We start from the raw sequence: 14,395 nt of genomic DNA, 5'->3' as shown, positions 1-14,395 counted from the left end.
TTTTATATCTTCTGCAAAATTTACATAGTAAAAAAGTTAAATTTGTCAAAATTCTGTGTGGACATGTCTCTGGATGAAAATATCACGTGTTTGTAACAGCAGGTTTCACTCCATATGTATATCTTAATAGGGCAAGGGTAATAACTATTGCAACTCTTCAGACCTTTTATTGATATTGCAACTGTCTCTTGTCCCCACCCACCTGATAGTGTCAAAGGGGTCATAATATAAAATATTTTACACACATGATGTGTCATCCTGCTATGACTCATTTTTAATTTGCTCAGAAAATATTTTATAATGCAGTTTATCTTGCTTGATAACTCAAGCACAACAGGGTCCAAAAACACAGGCAGCACTAAAAGTGAGGGCATGCATTACAGCTGAACCTCTCAAAAATAAGATTTCCCCATTCCTGCTGGACAAAACCATGGGGGGGGGGGGTAGACAGAAGGTGCTATTTAATGGCAGAATACTCGTTTTATTATCACCCTGAGAATAATTGTCAATAAAGCACTTTGTCTAATAAACTTAATTGTTATTGTATATTAATTACATTTAGTTTCAAGATGCCCAACATCTAAAAGATCGTTAACATTATTCCAACAGATTTCAACAGCCTTCACATACAAGCAAAATCATTTTTGTATTGCATCATTGAATTTTATGTTGTTGATTTGTCTGGTTCCATGAGTATAATGTTATTGCAGAGTTCAAAGCAAGCAGCAAAGCAGACTACCTGTTGGTACACCACGAAACAAGGTTCCTTTTATTTTTGTATAACAATCGTCTGCATCAAAACTCAATTTTTATACTTTTCATGTAATAAAATATTGATGCTGTGATTTCATTGCAAATAATAGTGAAACATCTTCTCATCCTTGAGGATATTTCTATGTGCCAATTCAGGATTTTTCTGAAACTCGTGTCTCCTCATTGATTAGTAGGTGTGAACCAACGCTCTTTATTTCATGAACAATTTATTTTACTTGGTCGCCTTGCTATCTTTCATAACATTTTATTACTGAGTAGTTTACTTTAAGGTAGTCTAATTATGTTAAATACACAATAATATTTATAACAGTGTTAACTGGAATGAGTTCACATGACATATGACCGAGGTCGCTTGATCTTACATGTGTAGGATTTGCATGCCTTTTAACTTTTATTTTATTTTACATCCTTTATTTGATACAAAAGATGCAATTAACATGTTAATACAAAGAAGGTCAGCCTTTATTTAAGTGCAACAATACAACAGATACTTCTACAAGTCAGATATCAAAACATGGTCATCACTTAATTAGGTTTGCAGAGAAATGCTCGAGGACAACATTGTTCCAGTAGATTGACACATTTTACATTTGAATACAAGAGGGCACATTGCATTTATGAAATGAGTGCACTTAAACCTAACTAAATGATACAACTAAAATACAAATTTCACTTGATAAAAAACTTATTTGATTGATTTATATTAATGTACAGCCTTTAGTGGGCGTAAGTGACATTTTCATTGATCAAAATTTCATTGATTATCGTTATTTATGGTATGCTATTAATGTAGTCTGGAAAGAATGTTAAAAAAAATTATGACTTCTTATTAAAAGTTGATAATTTTATAATGATGATTCAAATTTCCAGGTCTTATTTACCATTTTCAATGATAAAACAAGATATATCAGAGTTTAAGTTACCAATCTTGATAGTGATTTTCTTCAAGTTCAACAAATAGGGCTCATTTTATACATGATTCTTTGTGAATCAGAGTTTATACATTTTTAGCCCATTTTTGGGGTAATTTCTAGTAAAAATAGTGGGATCTGATCCTGGCTCCACATTATGAGCATGTTCACGAGTTTTCAGGAAAAGAGTTGTCAGGGGAGTGGTATAATTTAAATAGGTGACCATCTGAACTTCAAGCCCTCCTCCTAGGGCTCTGAGAGTGGAAACTAATATTATACCCCTCTTGCAAATGGCTACCCTAAGAGCAACAAATCTGTAGAATTTCCTGAATCACACAAAGCAGTTTAGGAGATGTGGCAGTGGACAGATTGAAGGGATGACAAAATCCATTGCTCAAACATTGGGATAAACCAAAAAAGTAGAAGACATGCATTTTACAGTATATCTGTTCATTCTTTTCCTTTCAGATTTAGACAGTTCTCAAAGTATGGCATTTCCCCCTGTTTTGGAGTCAATGCAACCCCAGATGTTGAGGGAGATATCAGAGTTGGGGACACAGTTTATGCCATCAGGAGGAGCTAGTAAAGTAGAAAAGAGATCGCTTTTGTAAAACTGATATACTGGTACATTGCAAAATATCTGCCATGGTTAATGTGTGATCAGAACCTTAACTGTGGGTACATCGTACACAAACATTGATTCTACAAATGCAGTCTACCTTTGTTTATCAGCTGTCCATATAACTGACTATAGGCTTAGCTCTTATGTATCACACTGTTCTGCAACATGTTGTTGCATTATTTTATGCTAGGCAGTGAATTACTGGATTTTCTGAGAGAAATAGTCTTAATATTTCACTAATATATTTTTTCACTCGCTGCCAGTGGACATGGATATCATTATAACCAAGAAATTGTAAGCACTTAGACACATACATGGGCAACAGTAAGTATGGTTGCCTCCCATTAAATACAAATAAAGTTTAAATCCAGTATGGCATAGATTATTTTGTTTTTCTTAATGTGCTAATTTACTTTGAATTGGGAAGGAAAATTATGTTACTGTATTTATTTTCTGTGTGAATAATCACAAAACACAGCAGAAGATTAATGGTGTACTGCTGACATCATGCAAGATCCAGTAAGAAATCTGCTACTTCAGTCTGTTATACAAATTGCTAAACAATACATTTGAGCATAAAATAAAAATAAAATTTGCTTGCTATGAGTGAATAATGGATATACTTCATCTTGTGGTTGAAAATACAGAGTTTTTCACCCACTCAGTAATATATATCCATTTTATTCACTTGTTTCAAGCAAATATTTTTTCTTTATTAAAATTATATTCATATGCTCAAAGATATTTGGTTTAATTATTTTGTATCTGATAACTGAGACTATAATGTCATTCTTTTACATTATTACTCAGTTAATTGCAGTGAAAAACCAAGTTGTCACTCTCACCAAAATGGCACTCTTCTGTGGAATAAAATTAGTTCTTTATATACACTTCACATCAGAACAAAATAGCCTTGATTGCAAAAGTAGTTGCGATATAAAATGTTAAGGTGATTTTCAAAGGTGTTTGTATAGCATAAAGGGGTCATAACTGAGTTCCAACCTTAAGAAATTATACAAACTCTTAAAAGAGAAATAATTTCTCTGACAGTAGAGTGTAACAAGGGTTCTGCATAACAGAGTCTTGCCTTTTACAAAGTTATTTTCAGAGTTATATGCTTTCTAAAATAGCTTAACATCTAGCTGACACGACTGCCACCAGCGGATGATATCATGTTCATGAAGTCTCAAATTTTCTCTGAAAAATGTGTAACAAAAGTATTAATCCGATGAATAATTAATTAGACTTTCAGTACTTCTGTGAGGTAATTATGGGTGAACTTGGATTATGCACGAGATATAACTGCTGTTTTGCACCACTGCATTTCTGTTTTTCACATCCTTTTAAAAGGTTTGAAAGCTGTAGCTCTTTTAGTCACAATATATATGGAATAATTAACATTATTTGAATAAGTGAATAAACAATCAAACAATTTTTTTAATGAGGTATTTCTGCAATATATTTATAGTCAAACCTGTCACTAGCAGTTGCTCATGCACATGCAAACACAGCCCATTACATACAGGGGACCACTGTACACAGGTTCACATTTTAAAATTTGTTTGGAAACAAATACCATGCACTGAATATAATAATAATTATTATTATTGTTATTATTTGTATTATTATTATTATTATTTTATTATTTTACCAAGATTTTTCTAAGTGTACAAAATCATCATTACTTGTGTATGCTGTTCACTCCCAAATTTATGTTCCATATGGTTACTGTAACATGCTCACTTTGATCCATCCTAGAAATGAAATCATCACCAACTTAAAATGTACACTGATCTTTGTTTGATCATGATTTGAAAACAATATCTGGATGAGTCATTTTCTCAACTAACCAATATCAAAAGAGAGTTGTCATATGTGAGAAGGCTCTGATGACTAGAAAATAAAAATGAAGCCTTATGTGGCTATTTATTGTGACCCATGAACCGAAATTTCACCAGCCTTTACAGACACATTTTGAGCTCTGTCTGCGTGGGTTCAAGTCTCGGATTCAGCCAATGTGGGTATGTGAGAAAGCTTGCCAGTAGCTTCTTGTGGGTCAGTGGTTCTTTCAGGGGTTTTCCTGGGTTCTTCCACCACCATTATTACTGGCCGCCATGTATATAGCCTATCGTGTGCTGAAAAATGGTGTTAAACACTACAACAACAACAACAGACACGTTTTGAATGTTGAATGACCCCTGACCCTAATGGTCAAATATAGTTTGAATTCACAGACAAATAGATGAAGATATCTAACTATACATGTCACACTGGCACAAAAGGTGACTTCCATTGCTGCTGTGATAACACAATTTTACCACCATTCAGCAAATGAATTGTTTTGGTCCTCAAACTTAATGATATAAACTGCTTTGCTTTCAGATTTGGCATAGTGACACATGAGTAGCAATAGACACGTGACTGGAGTAGAGTGAGTACAAGTGCAATAAGAAATGTTTGCACATCAATTGAAATAACATTTCTTTTTTTAAACAATGCCTCCCTCATGAACCAAAAGACTTAGCATTAACTGCTGTAGATATGTACCAGTGGCTGTGTACGGCAGGGAGAAACCATTGTTTGGTTAGAAAATACCTGGTCACTGACTGTACAAGGAAAGTAAACGTTACCTACATGACATTTATATAGGACATGTGCCAAAAATGGAAGTGGAAATTAGAATGATGGTTGTGAACAGGTGACCACTGAGTAAAGGAGGTCATTAGGACAGGTTTATCTTTATGTGTGTGTATATATATATATATATATATATATATATATATATATATATATATATATATATATATATATATTGTAATCTCATGGGTCTTTAGCTTTCTTTTACAGACCTTGAAGCTACAAGGGTTCGTCTGACTTTAGCAATAGAGATAAAAACAACAGTAATGGAAGATTAAAAATCCAGGACAGATTTATTCAATCATTTCTCATCTGTAAAACAGAACTACACCCTTTTTACCACTTAACTGAATCAAGTTTTACTTATAGAAATATAGCAGTAGATAGAACCATAGTGGATATATCTTGACTAGCTAAAACCAGTTCATAATTTAGTAAAACTAAGCCTGAGTGTTAAAAATATATAATGTGGGCAAATTATGTTGTTTGAAATAAGTTTTGAATTTCGGAATCCAAATTTGGGTTCTGAAATTCGTGTGTAGAAAATTTGTCTGCTTATGAGAACTTGTAGTTTAAAGTCTAAGTTCCAAATTATTCTTCAAAATTTCAATCATTAAATTGTCCTTTTCAAAAATTACCTCTCTCATTTTTTTTGACTTAATCAATCTCTATTATAGATCTTAATCTTCACCAACCCTTTCCTCTATTCGTCTGCTACCTTATCTTCCAACCCCTATCTGTCCTCAACTTGGAACAACGATGCTCTTTATATACAAGTTTGGCACGTGTAAGCATTGTGGTAAACAAAGCATGGATTGGTGGGTATTGCAATCGATCAGCCAATCCATATCAACCATGCTGACTGAACATGACCTCACGACAGTAATACACACAACTCGGTGTTTTAATTCCTCTAATTTAACATAATATTAGACAATATGATCAGTCGTGACAAACCTACCCAAATATTTTATTCTTATCTTCAAATGTTTGTGCAGGTAATTTAATTTGAAAAATCTTGTATTGTTGTACAAAATACGCAAACGGATAATGAGCATCGCGATGTAATAGGGACATCTCAAAATGACCACACTCGACTACAACGTGTTGTGACTAAAATCAGCTGATTCGATGATACATGAAATAACAGCATAGCAATATATATATATATATATATATCAGAAAACAATATATATGGCTCAACAATATCAGAAAAGTTAGTTTAATCATTTTATTACAGTTAGTGTTAAAAAATGTTGATTGGCAATTATACAACAGTTATATTCTAGTCATATTATCACATGTATTAATAATGAAATATAAGCAATAAATCCTTGAAATGGTCTGGCTTATTCGTATCAGTTATTTAATTTGCCCATCCATCCAAACTTGCCCCATCCATCCATCCATCCTTTCACCCATCCATCCATCTGTTTTCTGTGCTTTGCCTTGAAGCTTGGTACATTTATTGTAGAGGCAGTTGAGGTGTGTATAATATGTGATAAAGGTGTTATTAAAAATTATTTGAGAAAATACCATGTCTTAAAAGCAAATTTTTAAGTAAATTATATATCTCAGCGAATACTTACCTGGTCATATTAACATTAGGGAATATGAGCCTGCTACCTCATAAATCCAGACCTACTAAAAGACAAAAATCGCCTTTCCTGTCTATCTTATATAGACAAAGGGCAATAATTGCTGCTAATTACCTGCCCTTGCCACTGCCAGGTGTTGCTAGTTTTTATGTGGAGCAATATAATAATGAGGATTCTCACATGGAGGGGTGGTTGGATGGGTTTTAAGTAATGTGATTGGGTAAGTATTCTCTGAGAAACACAAGTTACTGAAAAATTTGCTTTCTCCTTCAAATACATTCCCCAATTACATTAACATTAGGTGAATAAGTAATAGGAGGAGGGATTGCTAGCATCCGACCTTTACCTTGGGTTATCTGTCTTCGGAATGATGGCTGGATTCCCCATGCAAACGATAACCTGTTCTTCTAATTACTTAAGCAATACAGCCTAGGGTCACTTGATCTGTGACCCCTTGCATATGGTTAAGAAGATAATTATTTAAATCTTCTTACCAACAAAGTTTCACTGGCGAATCCAGCAAAGCTGATACACTGTGTTGATTGTTTTACTTGGTCTCTGAGTTACTGCCACTAAACTTACCATATTCAAGGTCTGGCTCTCCAAAGCTAAATGTCTGAGATAAAAACTCAAGTATGTTGAGTCTGCATGCCATCCATTCTACTATATCTTGGATCGAAACATTGCATGCAAACTGATGTCTCTGATCTCATGAGTGGTATCCTTCATCAGATAAGTCCCATTTGAGCTATGAAGCAAGTTCTTGTTGAGGGATATCTTTTTCCTGGCTTTCATCATAGGTAAAGAGGTGTTTGCATGTGCCACAACTTGTCTCAGAGAATTTCAAATAGTGCTTGAACAGGATCTTGCATGGCCACAGCTCTCAACATTATGGAAGAGAGTGAGTGAACGATGACTCTGATTGCTGACAGACAGATTGCTGTGTCAAGAGGACCACTGAACCATCTGATCTGATCTGAAGACAGTTCAGGTTGACGGAAATGGCTTGTAAGTCGCTTGCCCAGCATGATGAAGCCAAAGTTATCAGGAATCATGTTCTGTATAATAACAGCTTTAGCGAAGTGTGGGCTTAAGGCTCAAATTTATTATAATTGAACCATTTTAAAATCCATGGACAGATTCGATAGATCTTTATCACGCCCGATATCACGTCTACCATGATGACAGAATTTGCCTGATATCATGAAGTGGTAGCATTTTGATAGTAATTGGGGCCAACTGTTTCTCCTCAAAGAGCCAGAGAAAAAATTCATCCAGCTGAGGTATTGAGGCACTCGTAGGGACGATGTTATTGATATGGCACCAGTCTCTGAAAACAAAACCTTGAGTGGAGGGCCTTCTTGCTCTTGATATTCTCTCGAAGGTTTAAATTCTTTGTCTTACAAGATTGTCTGGACAAGAGCTAAGCATGAAGAAGACGGCCTGGGCAGGGATGGAACACCGTGACCATTGTTGCTTGAGAAGATTTGGGTTGGCCAGAATCTTCCTGGGCATAGCTATCACTATATCGAGTAGATCGGTAACCCAGAGCTTGTCCCATCGGAGAGGGGCTATCATAACCATCTTGCATTTCTGACCCAGTAATTTGTGGATTATTTTTGGTACGAAGATTGGGGGAGGATGGGCAAATGCCTAACACCCCTCCACCAACTGATTGACAGTGTCCACGGCCTAAGCTTTTGGGTCTGGAACTAGAGGGACGAAGGTGGGCAACTTGTGATAACACATTATCGCAAAGTGATCGATCATCGAGCGCCCCTAAAGTGCGCAGATCCGAATAAAGACCGATTGATGAGACATTCAGTGTGAAGGACTTTACCTTTTCTGTTTTCTTTTTAGGTTGTGGCATCAACATAGAAACTGTCAAATCGGAACACAGAGGTCGGATGATACGGTGCCCCCTATTTGGGGAGGTAGGTTACAACCACAAAGTTGTCGGACATAATAAGGACCGTTTCTTAAAGGATGAAGTGGAGACGCCGCTCCCCACGCTCCCACATACCTCTGACAGTAGTGAAGTCCGGCAACAGGTGGGCATGTAAACCGTACCCACTGACGTCGGTACATTCCATTATTTCCGCTTGGAGCTTCTCCAGTGGGATCTCCATGGTCAGCCAACCTGGCTTGCATCACTGACGCAGGAATTATCGTATCTCGATCTTGACCTTGACAAATCGCTACAATGTCTGTAGTGTGAAGGTGTATAGTGATGCCTAGCACTGGGGCATCATGACGCAGACATGTAGCATGATATCCCACCCAGTGACATTATCCTGAATACAGGCCGACCAGTCCTAACACTAACCTCTTAATGCTGAGACCTAGCGAGGCAACTGTTTGTACCATTTTTATAAGTCTTTGGTATGACTCTGGCGGAGTTCAAACCCGCGACCTCCCGCATCTGAGAAGTGGTCCAACCTACCGTATTTTGAAGCACCGGTAGATCTCGGCGAGGAGGAAGAAACTCCATTCTTCAGGCGGCTAACCCATTTGGCTAAAATTAAGGAGATTCATGACTGTCTAATATGAAGAATTTGTCATCTAGAGAATGAAAAGGCATTATTTTCAGAAATTCAACTACCAGCAATATTTCCATTTCTCTGGTACAAAAACAACTTGGATGCATTCCTAACTGACCTCCAGACTCTTGGTAAAAATCTAGCAGTAGTTTACTTCATTCTCAGTTTTTTGTAAATTGGACAAGAATGCCTCCCTTGCCACTTCGAATATGATGCTAAACGGTGTCGACACATCTTCGAAAGTTTAAATTCGTTGGCGATTTTCCGGTCGGGCAATGAACACGCCCGGAAGGCGATGGCCAGAATTGCTCCAGTTATTACCAGGGCGGCTCACCAATCCATAACTAATGCGAGGACTGATAATCTCAACCTCATACGACGTGATTCATATTTGCACACCACGTCGATTAAAGCACATTATACCCTGACATTACAGGTGACCCCGTCTGGATCGCATTTACTATTAAAGAGTAATTTAAAGTCTTCGGGGTCAGGCAAATCAGGAATTGCCCTTCCAACTCTAGGACCAATCAATAGGCAGACCAGAGACAATGTACCTTTTCAGTCATTCAGTTATGATCCCAGCATAATGTCAGGAGGCGACAAATAAATCAGTTTAGTAGGCAACCTTACAGGAGTGACAAGAAACCTAGTTTCTCCGTCTCCAAGAGTTATAACACTAGATGTTGACCTTCCATCACCAACACCCACAAACGACCTGCTGGTAGACTCCAGACTGCTGCAGTTCCAGTCCTGTTGGATCACCCTATTTCCTCAGAACGAATGGGTAATCCATGTTATACTTGGCAACATTTGAAGAATGAAAATACAAACAGCGTGATATCAAATCCATGTCTGAAAATTGGTATCCTCACAGAGAGCAAATATCATGTTTGAGGTGGTATTGTGCTGATCGCATATCAGACATATATCCAACTCCTTAAGGGTGAACCTCAAACAGAGTGGCTCCATGGTCATGATTAGGAAGAGGAATATTCAGAAGGCTTGAACTGAAAAGAGGGAAGAATAAAAAGATTGACAAACTAAATATAAATAATCAAGTGATATCTGATAAAAAAGAAATACTAAATGAAGTTCAAAACTATTATAATAAATAATATACCTCCCCAAAAACTCAATAGAATTACAGATGAGGCAAGAATAATGTGCGACGGATTGATCACAATTGATGAAATCCGTGGCGCAATAAAAACCCTTAAAAAAAAGGTAAGACGCCAGGATCCGATGGACGCACAACTGACTTTTACATAAAGTTCCAGGAAAAAATATGCCCTATATTGGAACGTTTATTGAACAATATTCTCTTTAAAAGAGAAATGACTAAATCAATGAAAAAAGGGTTTATTACCCTGATCTATAAAGGGAAGGCGAGCGGGAGGCCATCGGAAACTGGTGTCCTATCACCTTGCTTAATACCGAATATAAAATACTTAGTAAGATACTAACAAATATATTAAGAACATGTACAAGATTGTTAGTAGACCCCAACCAAAGCTGTGACGGTCAAGGGAGAAATATTTTAAACAGCACTCTCCATTTGCTCCATCATTGATTTGCTGGAGCGGGGGGGGGAGGGGAACCATCCTGCTATTCGATCAGGAAAAAGCTTTTGATCGGATAGAGCATGGCTTTATTATGAAAGTCCTAAATAAATGTGGATTCGGCTAGAATTGTATCAGCTGGATCCAAGCCATGTATAATGGAATTTCATCTAGAGTAGTAGTTAATGGGACATTGACGGGAGACATCCCCGTAGAAAGATCAGTGAGGCAGGGGTGTCCATGCTCCTATACGTGTTAGCGATTGAAGAGCTCAATAAAAATATTTTAACAAATAATAACATAGAAGGTATAAGGATCCCAACACGGAGAGGGAATTTAAAATCCTTCTCCATGCGGATGACTGTACAAATTGTTTTCGGAACGGAGATTCGTTTCAACACTTGAATAAGGAATATTTTAATTTTGGTAGAACTGCAGGAAATACTGTTAATTGGGAATTGGAGGGGCAATCATCAGGGCTCCCCACCTAATTAAAAAGTATGTTAAGGCACTAGGAGTCTTCTATGGGAAGGACTCCATAGACCTTAACTTTAAATATATTCTAAACAACGTGGAAGATAACATAGACACAGGGCAACACGTCCCACTGAATATAATGGATTATTGTTGTTGTTGTTGTAGTATGGTTCAGCACATGATACATGGCGGCCAGTGTTAATGGTGGAGGAAGAACCCGGGAAATCCCCTGAAAGAACCACCGACCCTCGAGAAGCTACTGGCAAGTTTTCTCACATACCCACATTGGCCGAATCCGAGACTCGAACCCACGCAGACAGAGGTGAGATGGCAGTGATCGGTAACGGAGAGCGCTTTAGACCACTCGGCCACTCGGGGCCCCGAATATAATGGAACGGATACAAGTTGCCAAGACGTAGTCAAATAAATTATATAAATAAAACTGTAGATCTGACTGAAAACATGTTAAATATTTTAGAAGACAAAATCATCCATTTTATATGGAATAGGAAAATTCACTACCTTCACACACACAAAAAAAACTGCTGTATAAAACCAAAAGTGAAGGTGGATTTGGTCTGCCCCACCTAGGGAACAAACAAAAATAAAATATCATTAATATAATAAGAAACTTAAAAAATAATTAACAATATCCATGGGAGGCAATATATGTATATCTCTGTGGATATATATGTAAACAATATGACTTCATTTATAAGAATAATAATTAACTAAATGTTTAGTAGCGGCGTAATTGTAAACGTGTGAGCGACATTATATATAAATACAGAAACATAAAAGAATACTGGGGAAAAGATCAAGAATACACAATTTATTTAAAACTTAACGAACATATATTGAAACATATTAAAATGACAGTAGAGATAAGAAATCCAACGTTAAATTGGAAGAAAATATGGAGGATTTGGGAAAGAATTAAATCCCCTTCTAACCAAACAATTATTTACTATTTCTGCATGATGCCTGGATGACCGGAGAGGAGGCCTTTAACAGACATAATATCCATCTTATCCCTCCATGCCATCTCTGCGGGCAAAACACGGACTCAAGGAAGCACTTGATCCTGCACTGCCCTCAAACGGCGGTTGCAAGAAACAAATAAAGCAAGTCTTAATTTAAAAACAAGGAATAGGGGAAGATAGTAACTTCTTATATAATAACGAAATCAATGATGATAAACTGTATGAAGACCTAAAGGATTTTGCAATCAATATTATAAAATCCCCAAAACGAAGCACGTTTTAATTTAATACACCGTTGTAGGGTGTACAAATATAAGAAATGTTTTAATATAAATCACCTTTGAAGGGTGTTAAATTGTAAGGTGAGAGAGGGATGACGGGGGATGGACGGATCCTGGTTTATCACCCACTGGTGGAGATTCCAGCAATGCAGGGTCAGAGTCCGGCTCCATACCCTCCACAATACCCTCATCACCTGCATACACTTATAGAAATTTTAAATATTATAAGTATAAGTTGCATACTGTTCATCACATTATATAAATGTATGCACAGTTTAAAAAAAAATATGGCTGTCTCTTAGGTAATTCAGTTCATACAGATGAGGTTAAGCACAAGACGTATGGGGATGGAACTGGCTTATCTTCCACTAGGGGAGGATTCCAGCCAGTGCGCAGGGCCGGAACCACTCCCTCGTGCCCTCTCTAGGCCACTCACCTCATCCTCCATTTTATGAGAATGATAAATTCGATACTAATGTTACATTTTTAACCTTGATGCCTTTTTTAAAGTTCTTTTTTTCCCCATTAAGATGCATACCATAATATAAATAAGAACATTAACTCTAATACTACTATCTCGTAGAAAACCATTAGTCTTAACAACGCTAGGTAAGGCTAGGTACATCGCAAAACAAATGGGACCGAGTAAGGAGCGCATGATGATGTGATACCAATGCTACGTGGCTAACGCGAGGTAGGACGGGTTACACCTGATATCCCCAAAACGAGGATCAATAAATAAGAACAAAGCGAACACAAAAAAACACAGGGAACATATAAATACTGCTAACAACTTCGAGATAGTAAACCACACACATAACATGCACTCAATTTATTTTGAACTGTATTTCTTTTCTTTTCATACTTCTATACGTTCTTTAACAAAGACAGAACTCTGGTAGAAAAATATAAAAACTTCCATTTGCGAGTTTTAGATTCTATCAGACCACTTTTATTTTATTTTCTAGATAGCCCTCTAGATAAATACCAACTTGAACAAGATTTGATCTCTTATAATGCCATCCAAACAAAACGCAATAACACTTACAACACTATAGCATTACAAATACAACAAACACTGGACAATACATATCTGCGGCAAAGATCACTAATTAAAGAGACTCAGTAAACCAGCCTATCAGTCTATATATAACACTAGATTAGGGTGTTGCACAAAACCCTATTCAAAATTATATAAAATCAAAATTCTATACGATTTTTACAAAGCACTATATCATATTGAATGGAACAACATAATGACATAAAGCCATTTGGAATAAGGGGTTCACTCTATGATGAGAATCGGAGAGGAACCGCACCAATTAATAGTTACTCCGAGAGCCACTCGTAATTTGGCGGTAAAACTTAGGACATTTTAAGAAAAGTAAGCTTCGTAAAGGAAGCTTTTTTTGGGGGGGGGAGAACTTCCGGTTTAGTTAAGTCGCGAGTCTCTAAAAAGGGAGACGGAAGTAAGCTGAGGAGTCGGAGTCGACAAGTCTAGTCTGTCTAGAGTCGAGGAGGAAAAGGAGTCGAGGAGGAGACAGTGGAAAAGGAGGAGAAGTATAGAGAAGTCGATGAGGATAAGAAATTTGGAGAAAGTCGGGAGGAAGAGAAGGAAGTGGAGGAATAGGAGAGAAAAATACACAAATGAGTAGAATACAAGGACAGGTGGAAAACTATCTCACACTACTAGTCAAACGATGCAATGGGCTATCTCAGGGTCGAGCGGAAGAGAGAGAGAGTACTTGGGGAAAATTTTAATCATTTGATTATTTAATTGTCATTAAATTGTTATTAGTTGAATTTCACTTTTATGTATATGGGATCGATTAACTGTCTGCGTTGCTTAGTGGGGGTTCGGAGCTTTACATCAATCAATAATTTTACTTCTAACCTAAATCGAGCCTGGGTAGGACTACTATAATAATTTAAATAAAATATTGGAAGCACCCTACCACAGTGACGGCATAACAAGCCTGTCACGCCACACAGTGTTCAAGAAATGTTGCC

The 14,395-nt window shown here is 36.9% G+C and overlaps 2 protein-coding genes across 7 annotated transcripts in view; both read left to right on the top strand.

Moving 5' to 3' along the window:
* LOC149805187 (mitochondrial amidoxime-reducing component 1-like) overlaps positions 1 to 6,289 on the top strand; it is a 53,065-nt gene extending 46,776 nt beyond the window's left edge. For all 6 annotated transcript variants that reach the window (XM_089948171.1, XM_089948140.1, XM_089948141.1 and 3 more), the window contains exon 8: positions 2,154 to 6,289. In XM_089948171.1, the coding sequence (XP_089804297.1) occupies positions 2,154 to 2,268 (115 nt within the window). In that variant the 3' untranslated portion in view covers positions 2,269 to 6,289. The remainder of the gene's footprint in view (positions 1 to 2,153) is intronic.
* The window catches only part of LOC149805186 (mitochondrial amidoxime-reducing component 1-like), a 134,516-nt gene that overhangs the window by 91,845 nt on the left and 28,276 nt on the right, over positions 1 to 14,395 (top strand). The gene's annotated exons all lie outside the window — the stretch shown is intronic.

Source organism: Sinohyriopsis cumingii, chromosome 2, assembly GCF_028554795.1.
Source record: "Sinohyriopsis cumingii isolate HCF-2022 chromosome 2, ASM2855479v2, whole genome shotgun sequence".
Taxonomy (NCBI): Eukaryota; Metazoa; Mollusca; class Bivalvia; order Unionida; family Unionidae; genus Sinohyriopsis; species Sinohyriopsis cumingii.
This window is presented reverse-complemented; position numbering and strand designations above follow the sequence as displayed.